Source organism: Vipera ursinii, assembly GCF_947247035.1.
Source record: "Vipera ursinii genome assembly, chromosome: 3".
Classification (NCBI taxonomy): domain Eukaryota; kingdom Metazoa; phylum Chordata; class Lepidosauria; order Squamata; family Viperidae; genus Vipera; species Vipera ursinii.
The window spans coordinates 194813932-194840879 of record NC_139516.1 but is presented as its reverse complement, the minus strand read 5'-3'; the positions used below and the strand labels follow the sequence as shown (position 1 = coordinate 194840879).

The 26948-nt window shown below is 39.4% G+C and overlaps 1 protein-coding gene across 1 annotated transcript in view; it reads left to right on the top strand.

The window, feature by feature from the left end:
* Positions 1–26948, top strand: part of CSMD3 (CUB and Sushi multiple domains 3) — a gene marked incomplete at its 5' end in the record, with an annotated part of 537637 nt that overhangs the window by 494310 nt on the left and 16379 nt on the right. Inside the window, 4 exons of the mRNA XM_083360336.1 lie at positions 3046–3157; positions 6261–6440; positions 10765–10830; positions 26627–26785. Coding sequence (XP_083216462.1) covers positions 3046–3157; positions 6261–6440; positions 10765–10830; positions 26627–26785 — 517 coding nt within the window. The remainder of the gene's footprint in view (positions 1–3045; positions 3158–6260; positions 6441–10764; positions 10831–26626; positions 26786–26948) is intronic.

The following is a 26948-nucleotide window of genomic DNA, read 5'->3' as shown; positions in this document are numbered from 1 at the left end:
AGATAAGGCCGTAGTTGGCGAACTAGTCGAACCCAGGAGAAGGCCCCCTTGGTCACAGCTCCTATGTGGTCTTCCAGGGAGAGCTGCGAGTCTAGGAGGACACCCAGGTTGTGGGCCCTATCAACAGGGGGAAGTAACTTGTCCCCAATGTTAAGCAGTGGGACGTTCTGAATATCCTGGCTTGCCGGTACGTACAGCCATTCAGTCTTGTCCGGGTTCAGTTGAAGCCTGTTTCTCCCCATCCATTCCCGGACCGCTTTCAGGCAGCGGGACATCACGTCTAGGGCATCACTGATATTGTTTGGAGTTGAGATAAAAAGCTGGCTGTCATCAGCATACTGATGGTACCCTACTCCAAAACTGCGAATGATCTCACCCAGCGGTTTCATGTAGATGTTGAACAGGAGAGGCGAGAGGACCGACCCCTGAGGGACTCCGCAAGCGAGAGGCCTCGGGGTCGACCTCTGTCCCCCTGTCAGCATCGACTGCGAGCGACCCTGGAGAAAGGAGGAGAACCAACGCAGAACCGTGCCTCCCACTCCCAGTCCCCTGAGGCGTCGCAGCAAGATACCATGGTCGATGGTATCGAAAGCCGCCGAGAGGTCTAATAAGACTAGGACAGAGGAATGGCCCCTGTCCCGGGCTCTCCAGAGATCATTCATCAGAGCGACCAATGCCGTCTCCGTGCTGTAGCCTGGCCTGAAACCCGATTGGTACGGGTCTAGATAAACCGCTTCATCCAGGATCTGAGGAAGTTGGTGCGCCACCATGCTCTCAACAACCTTTGCAAGGAAGCGAAGATTGGAGACTGGACGAAAGTTATTCAAAGAGGATGGGTCCAAGGTGGGCTTCTTGAGGAGAGGTCTCACCACCGCCTCCTTCAAGGCGGTGGGGAAGTGACCCTCACTCAGAGAAGCAGAGATGACCGCTAGGAACCAGCCTCGTGTCCCCTCTCGAGCTGCATAGGCCAGCCAGGAAGGGCACGGGTCCAGTAAGCATGTGGAGGAGCTCAACCTTCTCATAATCCTGTCCACTTCCTTAGGAGTTACAGGATCAAATTCTTCCCAGATGACGTCGACAAGACTGTCCATGTCTTGTTCTTCCATCTCAGCCCAGTTGGAGTCCAGGCCAGTTCGAATCTGAGCAATTTTATCCAGCAGATATTGACCAAATTCCTCGGCTCGACCCTGCAAGGGTTCCTCCCTCACCTCTTGGTTTAATAGGGAGCGAGTCACCCTGAACAAGGCAGCCGGGTGATTATCTGCGGACGCGATGAGGGTGGAAAAGTAGTTGGATTTTGCCACCCTTATCGCAGCGAGATAAGACCTGGTGAGGATTCTTAGTCGCAATCGGTCGGATTCGGATCGACTGGATCTCCAACGGCTCTCTAGGCCCCGTCTCCGACGCTTCATCTCCCGGAGCTCCTCGGTGAACCATGGGGCTCGCTGGGATCTGCGCCGGGTCAGAGGCCGCAAGGGTACAACTCGGTCCAGAGCCTCCGTGGCTGCCTTTTCCCAGGCTTCCACTAAGGCATCCGCCGAGCTGTGAGCAGGGGGTGCATGCGTGTCCCTAAGCGCTGCCTGGAACTTATCAGGGTCCATTAGGCGCCTAGGGCGGTACCATCTGACTGGCACCGTGCACCCACGGTGGGGGGTGGCAAGGGGGAAGTCTAGCCGCAGGAGTAGTACCTCCACATCAGTTTTATCATGTTTTGTATGAACCTCAGTAAGGAGATGAGGAGAGTGCAGAAAGCTAACTTTTTCTAGTGAATTTAATGTTCACAAAAAGAATATTATTGATATTACAGGGAAATGAGTTTGTGTAGCTATAAAAAGTGCATTGTGAATAAAAATAAGAGAAGAAGTCAAATAATAAAGAAATTATCATTGCTGAAAATGTATTTGTTTGGAATTCATTCCTCTGTAGCCCTAGTTGGTCTTTCAGTCCAAATGCCTCAAGAGTTCAGTTTAATTTAGTCACATTTTATTGTTGTAAATCTCATAGGTTATAACATAATATGGAATCACCAAGTGTGCAAACTGTAATTAATAAACAAAATTTAAAATTACATAAAATCAGATTAATAGCCATTAAAAACACAAGGATAAAATTTAATTGTATAATGGATGAGGTATTTATGGTTTTCAGCTGCCTGAAGAGATAATTTGTATCTGTGAGAGACATTTTGTTTTCTTGGCAATGACATCAGTGACGTGAATGACACATCACCAATATAAAGTGACTTATTGTATGAAAGGAGCTATGATCCAGATCATAAGTGTTGTGTATTTGCATGTACCCATCAGGAACCAGTCGATGCTTATAAAATGTGAATGAGCAGGGTACATTTTAAATATTTATTTATTTATTTATTTATTTATTTATTTATTTATTTATTTATTTATTTATTTATTATTTAAACTTGTATACCGCCCTATTCCCGTAGGACTCAGGGCGGTTTACAGGGAAAAATTAAAAATACATACATACAAAGTTAAAATCAATTAAAACTAAAATTAAATTAAGTCCCTGAATTTAAACTAAAACCCCATTAATAAATAATTAAAACCCCTCAGTCTGGGCCAGACAGCTCAAAAAGCCAAGTTTTCAAATCCCTGCGAAATGAGCGAAGGTCGGGGGCAGTCCTAAATATAACGGGGGGGGGGAGAATTAAGATGGGAAAGATTATTCCTTGGCCATTTTATGCATTTCTTACTATAGTTTCAACCTTTTTGATCCTTGTCATAAACTTTTCCTGAATTTTATTACTCTGTGTAAAGGAGGAAGAAATAGCAAAATGTCTATGAAAATAGGGAGCACTACTTGATGCAATCCTAATGACAATAGATATCTGTGAGTGATTAAGAAAAAAATGGTTTACCTAGTGTTGTATCCAGGTTGTTCATAGATTATTTAGTGTAGCAACTAGTGTTTAAAAATATCTTACATTTGTTAGGTTAGTGTGTATCTGTAGAGAGAGGAAGTGTCTGTGATCTCTCTATGTTGATCACTAATCAAATTGATCTATTCTTAATCTTTCAATAGGTAGGCAATATTGTGCAATTTCACTGCAGAAAAGGCTACTTGCTTCAAGGGTCTACAACTCGAACCTGCCTTTCTGATCTTACATGGAGTGGGATTCAACCTGAATGCATTGGTAAGTCACGAACAGAGAGAAGTGTCAGATACAGAAAGGAAAAAGAATAGTATTGTGGTGTGAATTTTTGCCTGGAGACTCACATGCCTCAGATCAGTATCTGAACAAGAAATAAGAATAGTGTTTTATTTGTGTTGCCATTCTCCAAACAACCTAAATATTTACAGGTTTATATATAAGGAGATGGTTTTCAGAAAATATGTATTTTTATGGAAAAGAATGAAAAAGTGCTAACTGTATTAAGAAAACACCAATTTAAATGCTGGTTTTCTTTCTTCATTGTTTTTTAATGTTGTAAACTAATATTGATAAAGGATAAACTAAGGTGGAAAAAAAGTAGAAACCAACATTAATATATTCTGACAGAAGAGAATATTTTTAGCTCAGGGTTGAACTGTAGGGTTCTTGGTGGTCTCTGAGCTTGGTGCTAACAGGAATGAAATGCCTTCAAGAAAACTACCAAGCTCAGAGAACACTAAAGACCCCACATTAATATATTCACTAATCTATACAGTAGAGAATCACCCTGCAGCCTGGGATTCCTTGATATTATCTTATCAAAGTAGCCCCATATGGAACTCTGTTGAACTTCCTAACCCAGATAAAATCAACCACATACTGCCACATAATACATATATTTTTAAAAAAAATTACGCCAAGACTCTTATTTATCTAGCAGTCTTAACAGTCCTTAGACTTTCAACCTGGACTTTCCTATCACCCCACATGGCATGGGTCCGGGTTATCTCGGGGACCACCTGCTGCCGGCGTCAACTCCCCTCCGCCCTGTGCGTTCCCACAGAGAGGGCCTCCTCAGGGTGCCTCCAGTCAGGGAATGCCGACTGGTGGCCCCCAGGGGGAGAGCCTTCTCTGTGGGCGCCCCGGCATTATGGAACCAACTGTCGGTGGAGCTCCGGATGGCATCAGACCTCCGAACCTTCCGTCGCGGTCTGAAGACCCATTTATTTGAATTAGCTGGTCTGGCCTGATGGGGGATTATGGGTTTTAAATTGTTGTTTTAGAATGGTATTATTGTTTTAATTGGGCATTGGTTTAATCTTTTTTTAACTTTTGTATTGTTATTTTTATATGCCCTGTGAACCGCCCTGAGTCCCCAGGGAGAAGGGCGGTATATAAATTAAATAAATAAATAAATAAATAAATAAATAAATAAATAGTCTTCTCTGGGTGTTTCTGGAGTCCCCTTTTCCCATGTATTGGGAATATTTCAGTATCTTAAGGTCAACTGTGGATTCAATTACAGTTAATGAATTTTAATACAGAACACAATTTACACTGTGAAAATAGTTCAACGTCACCAATGCTGAAATTTGCCCAAACATTTTGTGTATTTGAAAATATTCATCCAGCTTTCTTTACAGATCAAACTGATCTATTCTTAATCTTTCAAAGAATGGGAGGTATCATGCAGTTTCATTGTAGAGAAGGCTACCTTCCCCCCCCAACTGAAACCTTTCCTGATCTTGAAAGAGGAATGATGGAGATTTATATTGGCGAGGCTCCATCTTTTCTTTTACCAATGATTATAACTCCAGTGTAGAGATTCTAAATCATTCAGAAATACTACTGTTAAAGTGAAACTCTGTGGGTTGGATCCTGACACTATTCTTCCCTTTCTGAATACCTTTGAGAATAAGGATATTGGTAGAGGTCTCTCAGGCTTTAATAATAAAAATAAAAAGATAATGTAATACAGGTAATCCTCAAATTACAACCATTCATTTAGTGACCATTCAAAATTACAACTGCATTGAAAAAGTGACCTATGACCGTTTTTCACACTTATGACCATTGCAGTATCCCCATGGTCACATGAACAAAATTCAGACACTTGGCAACTGGCATGTATTTATGATGTCCCAGAGTCATGTGATCACTTTTTGCTTCCTTCTAAGAAACAAAGTCAATGGGGAAGCCAGAGTCACTTAACAAACATATTACTAACTTAACAAACTGCAAGGATTCACTTAACAACTGTGGAAATAAAATTTGCAAAATGGACAAAACTCACTTAACAATTGTCTTCCCTAGCAAAGGAAATTTTGGGCTCAGTTGTGATTGTAAGTCAAGGATTACATACATACACCCCAAGGAAATTGAACACCTCTCATTTCAAAGCACTGAAAAGCATTACTAAGACCAATTTAAAATGCAATTAAAAATGGAGACAAGTGGGACAGTGCATTTTGAAGGAATAAAGGTAAAGGTAAAGGTTCCCCCGCACATGCGTGCTAGTCGTTTCCAACTCTAGGGGCCGGTGCTCATCTCCATTTCAAAGCCGAAGAGCCAGCGCTTGTCCAAGGATGTCTCCGTGGTGATGTGGCCGGCATGACTAGATGCCAAACACGCACGGAACGCTGTTACCTTCCCACTGTAATGGTCCCTATTTTTCTACTTGCATTTTTACATGCTTTCGAACTGCTAGGTTGGCAGAAGCTGGGACGAATAACAGGTGCTCACTCTGTTATGCGGCACTCGGGATTCGACCCGCCAAAATGCCGACCTTCTGATCAACAAGCTCAGCGTCCTAACCCACTGAGCCACCACGTCCCTTTGAAGGAATACATGTACTTAAAAAAACCGTATTATCCTGTTTCAGCTTGATCCATCTCGGCTTGATCCACTAAAAATGTTGTTTTGCTTATCTTATTTGAATTATTCTTGTTGCTATCTGGCAAATATGTATGATGTGTTATCCATTTATTCTATTCGAACACATAGAGAAATATCAAGTATAAATAATTACAATTATGTCCCAGGCTATGTAATTCATGATAAAACTGGTGCAAAGATTTCCCAGATAAAATGCAGTGATATAGCATTTATCTTCCACATTGTCTCTAGTATTCAAATATATGGGGAACATATGGGATGTAATCCACTGTCTCTACTGCCAAAGCAACCACACTACTTAACTGCTCCCTGGCATGGTGTGACATAAATTGAGGTGTTAATAAAAGTGTGGAGTTATTAAAGACCTTCTCACACATTTCAGAACAATTTGAGCAATGATGATTACTTGTAGTTGAAGGATATGCCATTGTGTGTCATGTATAAAATGAATTGTGCATTTTTGTTTTAGCTCACAGCTGTAAGCAGCCTGAATCTCCAGCTCACACAAATGTTGCAGGAATGGATCTTCCATCCCTTGGTTATACCCTGATATATACATGCCAACCGGGATTCTTTCTAGCAGGAGGATCAGAACACAGAGTCTGTAGATCTGATGGTACATGGACAGGGAAGGTTCCTTTCTGTGAAGGTAATGTATTGCATATCTTTCCTCTTCCTTGGAAGAATTAATGTTTCAAACTTGCCAATTCCTTTGTTTCTTTGTATTCACATTTTCTTCCAATATGAAGGATGTGGAAAATTCATTTTACCCTTTACCAAAATGAAGACAGAGTTTATATACCTACCTGATATAAATAAAGTTATTTATTTTACTTTTTTACATAAAAATACCTATCCACTCTTGTAATAAATGTGATGTACTCAGGACAATGGACAACTAAAACTTGAATGGAATGGAATGGAAAGGAGCAGGAACAGAAATAGGAATAGGAATAGGAATAGGAATAAGAATGGAATTCTTTATTGGCCAAGTGTGATTGAACACACATGGAATTTGTCTTGGTGCATAAGCTCTCAGTGTACATACAAGCAACAGCTCATGCTCATAATCATAAAATGTCATAAATCATAAGATATAAACTTAGTGATAGTCATAGGATACTAAATAAGTAAACAGTGTAAATCATAATAGGATACTAAATTTAAAAATCAACATAAAGCTTGAGATATAAATAACAAAGTTATAATCATAAGAAGCTAAGGAAATAGGTAATAGGAAAGATGAATAGATGAGAAGGATAATCGTTAATACAGCCATACTAGCTGGATTGCCATCCTAGACAGTGTTGTGGGAATTAGTTGTTTAGCAGAGTAATAGCATGAGGAAAAAACCTGTCTTTGTATCTGGTTGTTTTGGCGTGCAATGCCCTATAGCAGTGGTGGTGAACCTATGGCATCCATGCCAGAGACGGCACTCAGAGCCCTCTCTGTGGGCATGCACACTGCCATCATTAGCAGCTCACACAGGTCCCTTAGGGCACCGCTGCTCCTGCCCAGAGCAGCAGCCCTGCCTGGCACAAAGCAAGCAAAATGGCCAGCTAGCAAGCTTGAGTAGAGGTGTTAGAGCATCGAGGTGGCCACGCCTACCTGGCCACACCCATCCAGTCTGCCGTGACCACCCTGGACACACACCCCATCCTCCCTGAGGGAACCACAGTGGGGAACACACCTGCCCTCCCTGAGGGAACCACAATGCTGATGCGGCCCTGGCACTTTGCAATAAATAAGTGGGTATTGGGTTGTGGTTTGGGCACTCGGTCTCTAAAAGGTTTGCCATCACTGCCCTATAGGGTCATCTTGAGGGAAGAATTTGAAACAGTTTATGTCCAGGATGTGAGGGTTCTGTAGATATTTTCATAGCCCTCTTTCTGGCTGATGCAGTCTACAGGTCTTCAGTGGAAGGCAGGCTGGTTGCAATTACTTTTTCTGCAGTTTTAACTATCAGTTGAAGTCTGTGTCTATCTTATTTGATTGCTGTGCCAAACCAGACAGTTATAGAGGTACAAATGACAGACTCAATAACTCCTTTGTAGAACTGTATCAGCAGCTCCTTGGGCAGTCTGAGCTTTCTGAGTTGGTGCAGGAAGAACATTCTTTATTGTGTATTTTTGATGACATTTTTGATGTTAGGTGTCCATTTTAAGTCCTGAGATATTATCTAACCTAGAAACTTGAAGGTCTCTGTTGTTGATACTGTATTGTCTAGTATTGTAAGAAGTGGTAGAATAGGAGGGCTTCTATTATTATTGCTACAGTTGATGTGTTCAGAACAAAAGTCTTTGGTCAAGGTAACTCTGGCAGGCATAAAAATTTAATAAATAAATAATCAACCCAACTTAAATTACACAGAACTCTTTTTTTGCATTTGAGAGGGACAAAGTGAAAAATAGTTTCATTCATTTAATTGAAATGATATTTCTGTTTTACTTTTGAACTCAGCTTGTGCTTTTTGAATTTGGCTTGTTAATGTGCAATTATGTTTGAAAGTAGAAACTTTTGCTCTCTTCTTCCCATTCTGAAGGATTTCCAAGAGATGGGTGAACAGGTGCAGTGTGTGTTATATCTTATTTTGAGGAAACTTAGCAAGCTGCTACAGCAACAAACTTTCCCACATTCTTCAGTATTTAAGGGTAAGGGTTAGTACACTTCACTTAGGTCAGAGAGGACCACCAGTTCTAGGCTGCACAAATCCATGCAACCACCAGATGGCAGAAAGTAGTTACAAAGTCCAGTTTCTATTTGTTGTCATCTTGTGTGGTCCAGGTTTCTGAAACTTCCACCACTTGCCCATGCTCCTTGATTTGACAATGACATACAGAAGAAATAACTTAATCATGTTTTCCTTTGGGCTTGGCACAGAAATAAGGAAGACTTTTATACCCCACTCATCAGAGTTTTATTATTTTCTTTTCTTGACATCATCATCATCATCATCATCATCATCATCATCATCATCATCAACATAATATCATCCTTTCCAGCTACCAGCTTTGTTTGGTGTGTTTAATTCTGGTTTGCAGAGTTTCAATTCAGTAATGCACAAAGACACTTTGGAGGAATTTGTGAAGACAAACTCCATGGGTGCTTTTTTCTTCATACATTAGTACAGAGGAATATGAATATGAATATTTATTATTGGCTTGTTGAAGCATTGGGAACAACTTTAAATGAATATTTGAGTGAAACTATATTAAACACTTAGGCCTACCTACAGCCTTACTTCCTAGCAATGGTTCTCCTTCTTCTTCCCCTTCCCCTTCCTCCTTCTCCGCATCCTCCTTCTCTTCCTCCTACTCCTCCAATGCATGGAAATATATCTAATCTAAATATTTCCTCCAGAATAGGATGCAATAGAAAGTTCACCAACTAAAAGAGCCTTGGTGGAGCAGTGGGCTAATGCCTCCTTAAGTAACACCAGCTGCCTGCAATTAGTGCAGGTTCGCATCCCACCAGGCTCAAGGCTGACTCAGCCTTCCATCCTTCCCAGGTAGGTAAAATGAGGACCCAGATTGTTGGGGGCAATTAGGCTGACTTTGTAATAATGCCGCTTGGAGGGGGGCGAAAGCCCTAACAAGCAGGCATATACATAGAATGAAGGCTACTGCTAAGTTTGTAAAGCCGCCCTGAGTCTTTGGAGAAGGGCGGGATATAAATGGAATTAAAATAAATAAAATAAAATAAATAATCTTGAAGGATCAGATCTGTGTGATTCTTTGGTCCTAATATGCTGCCCTATTAACAGCAAAATAAATAAATGAATAAAAGCTTTAAGCAGATTTTCTTCCCCATCTACCCCTAGTCATCACAAACCAAAATTCAAGAAAGTTTTCCTTCTGTTAGAAAAGCAATCATGTTGGTATTATGCAGAAACATTATTTGTGTGAAGTATCATTTCTAGATATATGCAGTCTACGATTTTAACAAATCTGTAAATCTGTTCCTACCTAACTGGAATCATAGAAGCAGCCTGGACTTCCACACAGAATTCATGGGATTGATTCTTTCCACTACAAGTAGACTTAATGTGAATCAGTTTAGTTTCACACACTTTAGCAAATGCAAACCATCTGAAGAACATTTTAGAATTGTTATAATGGTATGTGGGAATCACCTTGGCAGACAAGATCAAGAGCCACAGACAAAGGAATGTACAGAGAAAAGGCAACTTAGCCCCCAGCAGGAGTGTGGATAGGTCAAGTGATTCAGTAGGAACCCTCCACAGGTTTTTGGGTTTTTTTGAGCTGTGTAAAGTGGAATGGGGAAGTTTGTACTTTTAGATTTGCAAGATTCTGTTAATATAACTTTACTGTATGGTCAACTTAGCTTCTCTGGCTGTGTTTCCTGGCTGATCTACCTTGTTAGACTGATCAGTATAATTTATTTTTATTTATTTAGCAAATTTCTACACTGCTCATCTCACCTGAACAACTGGTGATTTACAAATAAAAATATACATGATTAAAAACAGTTAATGCATCAGGTTTCTCTACCAAATGGAATCTGAATAGCCTAAAATATAAGAACAGGTCCCAAAGGGAACAGGAAAAGATAGAATTTGCTAGTAAAATGTGCAATAGCTGAAAAAGAATTGTGATACTTAGAAAGAGCAATGTAGATGCAGAACTTTAAAAATTAAATTTTGATTTCATATTCTATGAATGTAATAATGATTCACAACAATTATAATTTATAATTGTTATAACTTTATAAAAGTTATAATTTTTGTAGGATCATTATTATGGTACATTCTGTTAATTTGAATTGTTTACATATGCAGCACAGAGAAATTTCAAACATCTTTGTGGCTTTAATTGCACTGATTTTTGTCTTTTGAGTACCTTATCCAATACTGTGTTTGTTAAATGTTAAAAGGTTACATGTCACAATGGTTTAATATTATTATGAATGAGTGCCCTGAATGTAAGCAATCCGTGTGTTACTTTTATCAACAGCTGGTTCCAAAATATTGGTGAAAGATCCTAGACCTGCTTTGGGAACACCAAGCCCCAAATTAAATGGTGAGTACCTTTTATTCTAAGAATTTAAATAGTTTTCATTTAAAGACCACTCATTCAGCAACTGTTCAAAGGTATGGTGGTGCTGAACAAGGAGCACATAAGATCAGTTATCAAAGTTCTGGACATCCCTGCATACAGCCCCCCCACAATCACATGATTATGATTTAGGGACTTGGTAACCAGCTTATGCTTACACCAGTTATACTGCCTCATAATCATGTGTTCTTTATTTGCAACCTTTCCTGTGTTTCCCAAATGCAATATCAATGGGGAAGCCAGAAGGAAAACTCACAAGTGGTTCCAGTAAGTTTTTCAAATTTTTCCACACCCTGTAGCAATCCTTACCATCCCTGTGCTGCATCTCACCAGCCAACTGTGTACCCCCTCACCCAACAGCACTCATTTATTTGTTTGCCAAACTGCTCATGAGCCATCAAGGACTTCCTTAACAACCCACTGTGGAGTGCCAGAATTTCCATCACTAAGTGATGCTGACATGTGATATCACACTTTATGACCATATTGCTTAGCAATGGAAATTCTACTTCCAATGACCATTATTAATGTAGGACAGCTTGTATTGTATCTAATAAGTTTTTAAAGTGCAATCAACAGTTATATAAATAGTCACAAGGTATTTTACATATTCATAAAAGAATGCCAGTGTATCCAATCGTGTTTAGTTCCGAATAAGTGAGTGACTTATTTTAGTTGTTGATGCACCTTAATTATAAAATTGGCTTGGGAAAAGAATAGAAAATATAATTCACTAAAAAGGATACAGTTCAGGAATAATTGCATAATGTTCCAGTGTGCAAATGCAGCAGTATAACCAGAAAAATATTCATTTGGTTTCTGTTTTAACCAAAAAAGAATCTATTTTAATCTAGTGAGCTGAATAGCTTTATATGGATTATAAACTCATTTCTAAGATGTCTTTAAAAACTAGTCCTTTCAAAAAATAATAAGCTCCACTGAAAACAGAGAGTGTAGTATTTTAATGTTTTTCTTATGGTAAAAACCAGAATTGATTTTTTGAGGTATTTTATATAATCATCTCTGACTGACAAGCGCCCCACACAATAAAATAAAGTGAAAATTGGGTTTTTAGAAGCTTCACATAATGGTTTATGTAAATGTAACTTTTGCTTTCTTCTTACATACCATTTAATTCTTTTTTTCTGCCTGTATTCAAATAACATTTTAGTGTTTTCACCTACTTATATGAACTGATGCATAGTCTTACTATACATGTTTAGAGACCTAAGCATTGTGGAAGACAGTTTTCTATCAGGTGCATTTTTATATATTTCTAGTATATGGGGCATGGCTTCTTAATATTATACATTTTAAGTAATTTTTTTTTCTGGAACTATATTTTTGAAGCATGGAAAAACTGCACTTATCAATCTTCTGCTAAAAAGGAGCAATCATTGAAGGAAATATCTCCCTTTTCAAAGATGAACATTCTTTGGGAGTACTTTTACATGTGGTAAACAATATCTATATATCTGTGTATATCCGATATGCATATGATTATAAATAAATGTCTATGTTATGATTTTTATTTGTGTCCCATTGAAGTGCCTCATTAGCTAAACATCCAACTGTAGATATAATCACATAATTTGTGAGTACTTCATTAATGGGTTAATTTTGTCTCAAATTCTGAGAACCAAGTGAAATTTGCTAATAGATTTTGTTTCCTTATGTTTTTATTAGCGCTGGCCTAAAAATAAGCTAAAAATCATTCTTTGTGATGAACAAATTAATCTTTTGTGCTTGCTGTTTCATCTACTACTGTGCATTCATCAGTCTTGTCTATCTTGTTTATACATGCATTTGCAATTTTACACTTTCTTGCAAATGTTCTGTTTCAATATATTTTTAATCATATTTTCTTAGGAAATATATTTTTGATTTTTTTTCAATGACCATTTGCAATAATTTATATGTTATAAAAAGGTAAAGGTTCCCCCGCACATGTGTGCTAGTCATTTCCAACTCTAGGGGCCAGTGCTCATCTCTGCTTCAAAGCCGAAGAGCCAGCGTTTGTCTGAGGACATCTCTGTGGTCATGTGGCCGGCATGACTAGACGCCAAAGGTGCACGGAACGCTGTTACCTTCCCACCAGAGTGGTCCCTATTTTTCTACTCGCATTTTTACGTGCTTTCGAACGGCTAGGTTGGCAGAAGCTGGGACAAGTAACAGGCACTCACTCTGCTACACGGCACTCGGGATTTGACCCGCCAAACTGCCGATCTTTTGATCGACAAGCTCAGCGTCCTAACCCACTGAGCCACCGTGTCCCTCTTTTTATGTTTTATACATATGTAAATTCAAAACTACTCATATTCCTGTCTGCACATTAACCTAGAAAATTATTTTGATCAATCTGTACTTAATTTCAAAATTCAAATTCCCAATAGATATGAGAAGGTACCAATAGAAGAAAATATTTGTAGTTCATGGTTGGACTGAGGATTAACAGCAGAGACCTTAAATGCAATGCCTGGAATTTATAGCACTTCCTTGCATGCAACCCAAAGTATGGATTTGATAACAGCTTTGTCACTAAAAAAAAAAGGACCAGCTAGAGAACACACAGAGAACTATCAACAAGGAGTAAAATGTACTAGGGAAGAAGAAAACAACATACTACTCTTCCTGGATAACCCTCATCAGCAGATGTAATCATGGCAAATTTATTGCAAAACTACCCACACCAAACAAGTGCTCCACTAAAGAGCAACAATCCAACCTTCCACAAGAGAAACTGTGTAAGAACATAATTTAAATGAACACAAACACTGTAGCAGCCTTGAATATCAGAAAAAGGAAACACAACATCTACAGAACATCTTCCAACAAATGGCTATCCACACAATTTCATCAATAATAACCAAGTTCAGAGAGCACCAAGGATCCCACAGATATGAGAAGTCATATCTAAGGATAAGACTCTATGAACACATCATGTATTATTTGGGGATATAGTTTAATCTATATACAGTGTAACATGAAAGCCTATATATTTAATATTTTTGACAGTACTGAAAAAATCTCTCTTGATTGTTTTTTTAATAAGTCTTTCATATAAGTTGTATAATAATGGGATGTTTTTCCAGCAACTTTATGGAAAAATAACAAAAAAGTTCTTGTTTAGCAATCACAATTGGGACCAGAAACTCTGCTACTAAATGAAGCAGTTGCTAAGTGGGAAATCACATTTATTTATTTATTTACTTATTTATTTTAATCCCATTTATATCCCGCCCTTCTCCGAAGACTCAGGGCGGTTTACAAACTAAGAAGCACAAATCAATGTGCTTAGCAATAGCCTTCATTCTATGTATATGCCTGCTTATTAGTGCTTTCCCCCCCCAAGCGGCATTATTACAAAGTCAGCTTATTGCCCCGAACAATCTGTGTCCTCATTTTACCTACCTCGGAAGGCTGAGTCAACCTTGAGCCTGGTGGGATGCGAACCTGCAATAATTGCAGGCAGCTGGTGTTACTTAAGGAGGCATTAGCCTACTGCTCCACCAAGGCATGAACATAAATGTGCTTTCCAACTCAAACAAGCATAACCTGTTAACACATTTGGCTTTTTGTTTGCCTCCTAACCATTTCCCCACCTTTCTAATGTTCATTCCTAAACAGTGGTTTTCAACTTTAAGTTAGTATCTCCCTTCCTGTAACTTAAATCTGTTATTTCATGGTCTTTCCAAGGTAGAAGAGCTCTTGACCTTCTTCTTTGTGCCATTTTTTCAAGTATTTGAAGAATACTATCATATCCCCTTTTGAGTATCCTTTCTTAAGGCTGAGCACAAAAGAAATTTCTGTAGTTTTCAAACTCATTTGTGTACAGGAAAAAAATAGGTGGACAATTCTTAGCAGCTACAGCTTAAATTAGTTTCACCCTAGGATTTTTCTCTATGCACTAAAGAAAACTTCAGCTCTTTTATTTATGATCTAGGCAAAGCTGAGCAACTTTTGAACCTATTATCCATATACATAAATCACTCAATGAAATCATTGGAACCTTTAAGTACATAATATTGGCAAGAGTATGATTCTTGCTTTGTTCTAATGAGGATTTGCTGTAGTTTTTGATATTGCTTATACATTTCAGTGTACAGTTGGCAATGTCAGTATCATTCAGTTTGATGAATTACATACTTTTAAAGTCTAATGCAATGGTCTACCACTTAGCTAGCAATTTTGATCCAAGTGTTGATATTTAATAAGATTCAGCACTAAATACTGTATAGAAATAAACAGATACAGGAACTCAGAAGTGATGCTCTGGGCAAGTACCTGGCATTGCTAATTGTAACTTGAAGTTTTAGTCCATGTCAGTAAAGGTAAAGGTAAAGGTTCCCCCGCACATGCATGCTAGTCATTTCCAACTCTAGGGGCCAGTGCTCATCTCCGTTTCAAAGCCGAAGAGCTAGCGCTTGTCCGAGGACGTCTCCGTGGTCATGTGGCCGGCATGACTAGATGCCAAAGGCGCACGGAATGCTGTTACCTTCCCACCGTAGTGGTCCCTATTTTTCTACTTGCATTTTTATGTGCTTTTGAACTGCTAGGTTGGCAGAAGCTGGGACAACTCTGCTACGCGGCACTCGGGATTTGACCCGCCAAACTGCCAATCTTTTGATCGACAAGCTCATGTCAGTAGATTAATGTTAATATATATTTTTTGTTCAGGTTAGCTAATCTGAATAAATCCCAAGACTATCAGGTAGGATATATAGCAAAAGGAAATGCAGCACGGATATGATGAAATTGTTTTTATAACAGCACTTTCCCTACACTGATCCTAAGCTTTGGAAGGCATTTAGGATTTGAATATTGTTCCCTTCATTCTATCATTAGGAAAGGAGTCAATCAACCCTCTGTTAGTAATAACTTTATTTTTTTAATTAATGAATTGCTTTTCAATTGTTTGAAATTTAGTTGTTAGTCATTTTGACTACACCATGGACAGAAAGATGGGATATATAGCATGATAATTGTAATAATCACAACAGCAACATCTAGGGCAATATCTATTTGAATAAGATACTTAGAAAAGAGTGTTAATCTAAATACAGCCCCTTTGTTCAAATTCTTAAAATAGCTAGGTCCTTTGCTAAACTCATGAGAAGCTGTTCTCAACTGGTATGCATGAGTGTGCAAGTCACAGTCATTTCATTTCACTGATGATGCCAGCAGTGAAATGTAGTATTGTGTCTATATACCAAAGCAAATTGTAGATAACCAGAGACACTTTTAAAGCAAATATGTGAGTCTTCCAGAGGACATGGTTTTGGTAATTTTCAAATGTGAAAGCTTCATTGGTACAATGTTTCTGTTTCTAACTTCTGCATATCAATAATCATTGTTGTCATTTCAGTTCTGGTTTTCACCCAAATAGCACATCAAATATTATTATTTTTTAAAAAAAGTATGAAGAAGAATAAACCAGGTCAGAATTAAAAGTTTCTTAATTATAAGTTATAAGTATTATCTTCTACTGAACTACAAATAGTCCTCAATTTGCAACCGATCATTTAATGACCATTTGCAGTCACAACAATCTTGTAGAAAGTGTTTTATGGCCCAGAAAGCACTTTCAGACATTGCAAACCATCATGTCATCCATTCCCTCAGTCACATGACCACATTTCGGGTGTTTGTATTTTACAATCTTTTGACAAGGACCTTCAATTATGTGATGGTCATTTGCAATCTTCTCTCCTGGTTTCCCAGAAAGTCAATGGGGAAGCCAGCAGGGAAGTTACGAGCTGGTGAGATGTTGGATTTAAAATCTGTATACCCATTGTTCCAAGGGATTTCTCCTCCCCTCTGTGCAGAAAGGAATTCCTTCCATGTATTGGAGGAACAGAAGTCAAATCTGGTGAAAACGCCAGTGAATGCCAGTGTTCTGAACTTTTCAGAACAATAGTGTTTACTTGTGTTTTAATGAATGCCATTGTCTCTGCCCCTTTGGAGGGGAAAACACTAGCAAACACCAGTGCTTCCATCTTCTGGGGTGGGGGAATGCTAGTAAACACTAGCCATTCTGAGCCTTTGGGAAGGATAGCCTTCCCTAGTGTTTTCACCAGATTTGAGGTCTGTTCGTCCATTGTGGTGAGAGTTTTCCCTAGTGGGCAGCATTGTTCTCACAATTACGATCACACTTGTTCTCACTGGTGGGATGTGGAGAAGGTCTTCTGCTGGTCTTCTGCTGGTCTTCTGCTTAATGGCCTGCTCAGTTACTTAACAACTGCAACAGAGACCCAGGATGGCAGGCATTGAATGAAGTGGTCACATGGAGTCTTGCTTAATGACTGCCTTGCTCAAAGAAAAAGATTTCAGGCTGAAGTTGTAGTCATAAGTGAAGGACTACCTGTAATGTGAAAATAAGTCTAACACATAAATTTAGAAAGAAAAAAATTCCAGAAGGAGCTTGCATTATTATTATTTATTTTAGGTTGCATTTCAATTTTCCATTTCTGATAGAATCAGTAATTTTTCACTAATCTAGAAAAGGAGGTGGGAACACATAGATAAATAAATCCACAACATAATGCCATGACATGGACTTGCCACATCTTGAGATTCAAAAATATTTATCTGTCTTTTGGAAAACAGTTATAAGTTGTTATTTCACCACATTTTCAGTGATATAAAGCTCATGAAGGGCAGTACCTAGTGTTTCTATCCCCTGTATCTTTTGAGACTAGCGATGTATGCAGTGGATTCTATGTGAAGTTACTGAATTTCTCCAATACTGAGAAATAATCAGGACGACTTTACTCTCAATTTCATATTTATGAAGCAAAGATATGGCTCGAATAGGTTTTGAACCAGAAGTGAGTCCCACTGAATCTCGTGAGGCCTTCTCCCCATGTACAATTTACACTAATCTTGGACTGGTAGCATATTTTTGCTGTCTCAGGTCAAACATTTTGCAATTTCTCTCACAGTTGAGCAGATTATCTTCTGTCTCAGCTGCAGTGCAAGAGAAAATGCAGGCAATACAGGTGGACAAACCATTACAAATTTGGAACATGTTGTTTCAACTGTTCTGGAAATATTTTAAATCTGAAAAAAAAACCCTGCAACCTGAGCTCATATTACTTCTGAAATCAAATGAACAACTTGTTCCAGAGTCAGACAAGTGTTCTAAACCTGAAATATTTTGAACATGAAACATTTTGCATACTTCTACTGGAAATACAGTTTTGCATTTTTAATATTGGCAAGAATTCTTGTCTCATCCTGGCTCCTTGCTAATGCTTTCCCAGCAACTCAGCTGGTTATCATGGTGTCTCAATATATTGATGTTCATTTTAAACAGAACAGAGGATTTTCTGTGCCACAACTCTTTACAAAAACTGGCTTTAAAATGTTGTGGTGAAAATAAATTCAAATAATGACAAAGATGGGGAGAGAAGTCTGGTGATGGGCATTTTTGCACTTCCCCATTGGTTAATTGGAATGAGTACTGGTTAGATTATGGAAGATGTATGGACAACAACAATGAAGACACTCCTAGCATACTACAAGCACTTTGTTATTATGCAGAAGGAGATGAGGCTTGTAACATCATTGAAGCCCCTTGGCTTGTTCAATAAACATGCATTCATACTTCCATTGTTACAATAATGACCTATTTAGGACTATAGGTCTTTATAAAAAATTCTTACATCATTCATAATTATATTATTCTGAATTTAAACAAATTTGCTTTGAAATTTCACAAAATTCAATCTTAATCTGAAAAATAATGATATTCTACATTTTAATATCAGTAAATATAGGATTACTTTTAAGAAAAGCTGCAATATGCTTTGAATTTTATGAAACATGTATTAAAATTGTCGGTGAGGTATTGCCTTATTATTCTATTTACTGCCTCAGCAGAAGAGACTGTAACACAGAGGGATAAATAGGCTTGAACAAGGAAACATGATTTCATTACGACTTTAATGTTCAAGTCAACATAATACATCAGCACATACTAAAATGCCAAATGAAGTAACCTCATTGTGATGGAACATAAAATGAATGATTGCTTTCTTTCTTCCCTCAGAATGTCTTTTTAATTGTCCTTATTCCATAATTTTATTAGAACATGATCATGCTTTAGTATTTCAGTATTCAAATACATGTAGGATTATTTGCATCTATTCAGATTTAAAAGTCTAAGCCCAGTTTATTGAAATGAATGAAACCTTTGCCATTGATTTATGCTTGGCATTAGATAGAGCTTAGCTCATCATTCTGCACTTCTCTTTATGATGATTAACATTCATTTATTCCAAAGGGATACTTTGATTTAGCATTAAAATGTGAGAAATGCCTATAAGAGATTAAAAGAAGCCAAGAATAATTTTCTCCAGTTATGAATACTTGTATTTGACAAAAATAAACTCAGACCTTAAAACTACCTTGAAGATTTCACAGTTTAAGTACTCCAAGGTTGCAGCTTTGTGAGCACTAATAATTCAATCCTACTTGAGTCACCTTGGAAAACAGCCTGAGCTTACTAAAACTAAATCTCAAGTTAAGTAGCTACATAAATTTCATGAAAAATTTCCACCATCACCTGAATATAAGTAAGGTTGCAAACTGATTTTAACATTGCCTGAAATTTCAAAACATAGACTCATAAATAACCAGGTGTGTTAGAGCAAACAAGAACACCCAGATGGAGTGTAGAACCGGTAGGTGGAACTTCAGGCAGAATACTGTACATGCCCTTAGAAATACTAATGCTCTGCATGGACATGGCACCTAGACTTATGTACCACTTCACAGTGCTTTACAGCCCTCTCTACTCAGTTTACACAGTCAGCACATTGCCTCCAACAATCTGGGTCTTCATTTTACCGACCTTGGAAGGATGGAAGGCTGAGTCAACCTTGAGCCAGTGAGAGTCGAACTGCAGTCAGCCAGCAGTCAGCAGAAGTAACCTGCAGTACTGCATTCTAACCACTGTGCCATTAGGGTTCTCCTATGAGATCAATGTAAGAAAATGAAAGGAAAGATGCCTATAACACAATTAAGGAGTCAGTCTAGTGTCATTTATCTTGAATTATTTTGTGGTGTCTGATTTTGTTTCCTTTAAAGTTTTCCCTTTCCTACAATTGGAAATATAAAATGGGAAAGCTTAATGCCTTCTCCACAGAACAGACTTTAGAAAAGCCCTTCTTTCATAGATAAGAATTTATAGAAGGGCTACATGCTGTCTATAATCATGGGAAGATTTTTCTAATTTGAGTCATAGAATCATTGGGTTGGAAGCCTTTTAATACTATCAGAACAAACATTTGATTTGAATATGTTGGCAAACTTTTTATAAAAGATTGAATCCACTGCAATCTTAGCTGAATCACCTGTCAATAGGTCTCACTGAACTCATTGATTAAGACAGGTATTGTATCAAACTGCCCAGGTTCGTGCTTATAATAATCCTTACATAAAGTATCTATAAAAATGGAATGGGCCCGAACCCTTACCACATTTAGAAATACTTCCTTTGTTTTTTCATGACTTCTGTGATATGCTATATATAGAATGTTTCTGTTTATAGAATAGATTAGGACTGTAGTGGCACAGTGGTTAGAATATAGTATTGCAGGCTAATTCTGCTGAGTGCCAGCAGTTTGATTCTCATTGGCTCACGGTTGACTCGGCCTGCCATCCTTCTGAGGTCAGTAAAATGAGGACCCATATTGTTGGAGGCAATATGCAGACCCTGTAAACTGCTTAAGGAGGACTATAAAGCACTGTGAAGTGGTGTATATAAATCTAAGTAATATTACTATTAACTCTGTTTATAAACTCAAGAATGTTTGCAGAAAAACAGAGTTTAATAATCTATTTCCAAAGAGAGAATGGAGACAACCATGGCAGAACAAGGAGCTGGTAAACAAATTGTAACCTCTGTAGCAAGGAGAGGACCAGAATTGGCCACAAACACTTCTTACAAGAACACAGTAAGACAGCAGAGTCCTGGGAGCCAAGGGATAATCAGTTTTGCCCAAACTGCAATTCAAAGCCTTCAAAGAGATTATGGGTTTTAATACTTCCTTTCTTAATCATTTCTGGAAATGGTTTATTAATGGCTTCTTTGGATATTGAGAAACTCTGGAAATGAATGTTTCATTACATTGGATGAATTTCTTTCTCTTCTTGAAAAAGTTTCATGTTAATCTTGAGCCTTGGTGGAGCAGTGGGCTGATGCCTCCTTAAGTAACACCAGCTGCCTGCAATTAGTGCAGGTTCGAGTCCCATCAGGCTCAAGGTTAACTTAGCCTTCCATCCTTCCGAGGTAGGTAAAATGAGGACCCAGATTGTTGGGGGCAATTAAGCTGACTTTGTAATAATGCCGCTTGGGGTGTGTGTGAAAGCCCTAATAAGCAGGTATATACATAGAATAAAGGCTACTGCTAAGCTTGTAAGCTGCCCTGAGTCTTCGGAGAAGGGCGGGATATGAATGGAATTAAAATAAAAAAAATAAAAATAAAATAATAAGCAGGCACCTTGTTCGTGACCTAGTGGAGAGTGAGCACGCGGACCTGGCTTGCATCACGGAAACCTGGCTGGGCCCAGAGGGTGGTGTCCCTCTGGTTGACCTCTGCCCGCCAGGTTTCCAGGTGCTGCACCAGCCTCGGGCCCATGGGAGGGGCGGAGGAGTGGCAGTAATCATCAGGGAGACCCTTAGCCCGCGAGAGACCACCATCCCTCAGATAGTCGGGTGTGAGTCTCTCCTTCTGAGATACGGCCCGGGGGCGCAGTTGGGCCTGCTGCTGGCGTACCTACCACCTAATCGTGCAGCGGCAGCCCTGCCCAAGCTACTCGATGTCCTCTCAGGTTTGTTGGTTGAATTCCCAAAACTCATGGTCTTGGGCGACTTTAACCTACCGTCCCTGGGAGGATCGTCCGAACTAGCTCGGGAGTTCATGGCTTCCATGGCGGCCATGGACCTGTCGCAAATAATTTCTGGACCGACTCATGAGGGAGGCCACACCCCCGACTTGGTGTTCTTGTCTGGACGGTGGCATGATGATATCGGTGGGCGCCATGACCGTTACGCCCCTGTCATGGACCGATCATCACCTCCTATGGCTAGACTTCCCCTTTGCACCCCCCACCGTGGGTGCATGGTGCCAACCAGATGGTACCTCCCTAGGCGCCTAATGGACCCTGATAGGTTCCAGGCAGCGCTTGGGAACCCACATGCACTCCCTGCTCACAGCTCGGCGGACGCCTTAGTGGAAGCCTGGGAAAGGGCAGCCACGGAGGCTCTGGACCAAGTTGTACCCCTGCGGCCCCTGACCCGGCGCAGATCCCAGCGAGCCCCATGGTTCACCGCGGAGCTCCGGGAGATGAAGCGTCGGAGACGGGGCCTAGAGAGCCGTAGGAGATCCAGTCGATCCGAATCCGACCGATTGCGACTAAGAATCCTCACCAGGTCTTATCTCGCAGCGATAAGGGTGGCGAAATCCAACTACTTTTCCACCCTCATCGCGTCCGCAGATAATCGCCCGGCTGCCTTGTTCAGAGTGACTCGCTCCCTACTGAACCAAGAGGTGAGGGAGGAATCTTTACAGGGTCGAGCCAAGGAATTCGGTCAATATCTGTTGGATAAAATCGCTCGGATTCGAACCGGCCTGGACTCCAACTGGGCAGAGTTGGAGGAACAGGACATGGACAGTCTTGTCGACGTCATCTGGGAGGAATTTGATCCTGTGACTCTGAAGGAAGTGGACAGGATTATGAGGAGGTTGAGCTCCTCCACATGCTTACTGGACCCGTGCCCTTCCTGGCTGGCTTATGCAGCTCGAGAGGGGACACGAGGCTGGTTTCTGACAGTCATCTCTGCTTCTCTGAGTGAGGGTCACTTCCCCACCGCCTTGAAGGAGGCGGTGGTGAGACCTCTCCTCAAGAAGCCCACCTTGGACCCAACCTCATTGAATAACTTTCGTCCAGTCTCCAACCTTCGCTTCTGTGCGAAGGTTGTTGAGAGCGTGGTGGCGCATCAACTTCCTCAGGTCCTGGATGAAGCGGTTTATCTAGACCCATGCCAATTGGGCTTCAGGCCGGGCTACAGCATGGAGACGGCATTGGTCGCTCTGATGAATTATCTCTGGAGAGCCCGGGACAGGGGCCATTCCTCTGTCCTAGTCTTATTAGACCTTTCGACGGCTTTCGATACCATCGACCATGGTATCTTGCTGCGGCGCCTCAGGGGACTGGGAGTGGGAGGCACGGTTCTGTGGTGGTTCTCCTCCTTTCTCCAGGGTCGCTCGCAGTCGGTGCTGGCAGGGGGACAGAGATCGACTCTGAGGCCTCTCGTTTGCGGAGTCCCTCAGGGGTCGGTCCTCTCGCCTCTCCTGTTCAACATCTACATGAAACCGCTGGGTGAGATCATTCGTGGTTTTGGAGTAGGGTACCATCAGTATGCTGATGACACCCAGCTTTTCATCTCAACTCCAAACAGCATCAGTGATGCCCTCGACGTGATGTCCCGCTGCCTGAAAGCGGTCCGGGAATAGATGGGGAGGAACAGGCTTCAACTCAACCCGGACAAGACTGAATGGCTGTACGTACCGGCAAGCCAGGATCCTCAGATCATTCCATCCCTTAACATCGGGGATGAGTTATTACCCCCTGTTGATAGGGCCCGCAACCTGGGTGTCCTCCTAGACTCACAGCTATCCCTGGAAGATCACATAGGAGCTGTGACCAAGGGGGCCTTCTCCCGGGTTCGACTGGTGCGCCAACTACGACCTTATCTGGACCTGGATGCCTTACATACAGTCACCCATGCACTTGTGACCTCTCGCCTAGACTACTGTAACGCTCTCTACATGGGGCTGCCCTTGAGAGCCACTCAGAAGCTTCAACTGGTGCAAAGTGCAGCTGCACGGACACTTTTGGGGGCCTCCCGATACTCCCATATCACACCTCTCCTCCGTGAGCTGCACTGGCTTCCGGTTGCCTTCCGAGTGAAATTCAAGGTGCTAACAATGACATACAAAGCCCTACATGGCATGGGTCCGGACTACCTATGGGAGCACCTTCTGCCAACGTCAACACCCCTCTGTCCTGTGCGCTCCCACAGAGAGGGCCTCCTCAGGGTGCCACCGCTCAAGGAATGTCAGCTGGTGGCCCCCAGGGGGAGGGCATTCTCAGTGGGTGCGCCAGCCCTCTGGAACTGCTTGCCTACCGAAATCCGGATGGCCCCCGACCTCCGCACCTTCCGGCGCGATTTAAAAACTTACCTGTTCCAGCAGTCCGGCCTGGCCTGATAGCTCTTGGGGTCTCAGTTGTTTTTACTATTGTTTTTTCACTATTGTTCAATCTGTATACCTACCTTACTCTGTACACCGCCCCGAGTCCCTCGGGAGAAGGGTGGTATATAAAAATAAATAAATAAATAAATAAATAAATAAATAAATAAATAAATAAATAAATAAATAAATAAATAAATAAATATACATAGAATGAAGGCTACTGCTAAGCCTGTAAGCCGCCCTGAGTCTTTGGAGAAGGGTGGGATATAAATGTAATAAAAATAAAAATAAAAATAATCTAAAAATTTTTAAAATTCTTTTTTATTTGAGAAAAGCAAAATGATATTTAAAACATTGATTTTGGAAAGTTATAAACAGATTAAGGGACTAGAAGGACTGTAATAAGCTTTCTGATGACAAACTGTTGTTGATTAGAAAGAAAATATGTTAAGAGGGGACACTGAAGTAAAAGAAACAGAAAGAAGTAATGTTTATAAGGAGGAGAGACCCATTTGTCCCAGAATGGACAAAGATACCTGGTTTTGTAAGAATTTAAGGATATTTGGGTACAATATATTCAGAAATTATTTTTCATATAGTTTGCTATTATAAATATGGATTTAAAAGAGATAGAAAAGAACAGATCTTACTGGACAAAATAGAGTAAGAATCATTTTAATGTGGATCTAATAGCGAATGACATAAAAACAGTCTTACACTGATCTACAAATGAAAATTCTTGATGTCTTAATAAGTAAAAGGAACATCAAGTAATAAATTGAAGATTGACTTGGATAACTTTCTTATCTTGGATTTACAGGAGATATTTTAAAGTTGTGAAGGAGTTTCTCCAAAGACATAAATTATTTTTTGACACTATTTAAAAGAACTGAAAAGGGGAAGGGAAGCAAAATTGATTTATTTGGTAAAAGTTAAAATATATGTGTTGTTTTGCTAGTAGCTCTTAATGGATTTTTTTTTATTAGGATGGAATGACCAGGCTTCAAAGATTTGTTTATAGGTAACATATAAGATATGGAATGAAAAGAGGATTTTTCCTGTATTTTAAAAATAATAATAAGTTATTGTATTGAAAATAAAGAAACATAAAACTGATTTATTTGATTAAGGTTATACTATGTATGCTATTTCTGATAACACTTAATGTTCAATTACAGATTAGGACTGAATGACAAGGCTTTATAATTTAGAGATAGATGAGATATAGGAAGATCTTTTGTTCAAATATCAGATAAGGCAATAAATTACTGAACTTGTACTTGTCTTGAAGGGGGAAGCATTTATCTCTTTTTCTCTGCACTTTTTGGTTTTATTTTTTATATTTTCTTATTTTTTATCTTTGTATTTGTAAGCTTCAATAAAAATTATATTAAAAAATTGATGTGCATTAGAGAGAATATCTTCTCTCCCCCCACCTTCTTCTATGTTTCCCAGTGTTTAATAGCAGGACTTTCAGCATATCTACCAACATTGGTATATTTTTTAAAGAAACTAGTCACCTACCCCCTATTTTTTTTCTTACAGATTTACACTCCATATTGAATTATGGATTAATTTAAACATTCTTTCATCATTCCTTAATCACAGTTTTTGGTTCCATGATAATCTTTTGATTAACTTAACCTCCAAGAACCATTTTTTCCTGCCAACTGGAGTGGGAATTGAACCATCTGAGATAAGGATGCATCAATCCTGGGAGATCCTATTTGGAAATGAAGTTTTCAGGACAAGTCGTAGCTGAGGGAGGTGTTACTTTAAATATGTCAAAAAGAAAATTAAATCAAAGAAATATCTGCATTTATGTTAGTTTTCTGACAAAGATACAGAGAAAAAACATGAATTCCCTCCCACCCTCCCACACCTACATAACTTTTTATAAGTTTTTAAACACATTCTTATCCCTGTAATATACAAGCTCTTTTTGCTACGCATTATTGCAAGTTCTGTTTTTGGTATGAAATCTTCTTATGTATATTCTGTTTCTTCTGAAATTATAATTTTGCATGAACTTCTGAAAAGAAAGCATGTATTGTCCCCCTGTAATTGGTATTTGAGCCACTTTTGTTGAACCCATCTAATATATATACCAAGTAGATCCACTAGCATACAGCCACTAGACAGAATGTCTGCACCATGCAGCTATCAATTAAGTTTGTGATATTATTCTTAGTTCTTTTCATAGTAAAAGTGTCTTACTTTCATTTTGATAACTGAAAAAGTTGGAGAAATAGTTGGTATAGAGATGTTAAAATTCTTGAAGATACTAAGCTGTAACATATAGCTGTGTATCACTTATATGTGAAATTTCAGAAAACTAAGTAAAAAGAAAAAAGGATTTCCAATATAGAATTCTGTTGCTCAACATTTCTCAAGTATTATTTTAATGTTCTAATCTCATTTTAACTAGCATTATTGTAGCTCTAATGTTCTTATTGTTTATTGATCTTTAATGTTTGGACTTTATTTTTATTTTGCAGTTCCTGATGATGTGTTTGCTCAGAATTACATATGGAAAGGATCCTACAATTATAAAGGCAAAAAGCAGCCAATGACCTTGACCGTTACTCATTTCAATGCATCATCTGGAAGAGTGAATGCGACCCTTACTAATAGCAATATGGAGTTGTTGCTGTCAGGTACGAACAACAATTATAAATGTCTATTTAATTCTCTCAACATGTCTACCAAAAGTCTGATACCCATTTCATGGAAGTCATGATCATTGTAAAGCCCTCCACAGGTATGGATATTTGGTGTTGGATTTTTTTTTTTCAAGACAGTCTTATTCAGGAAGAATCT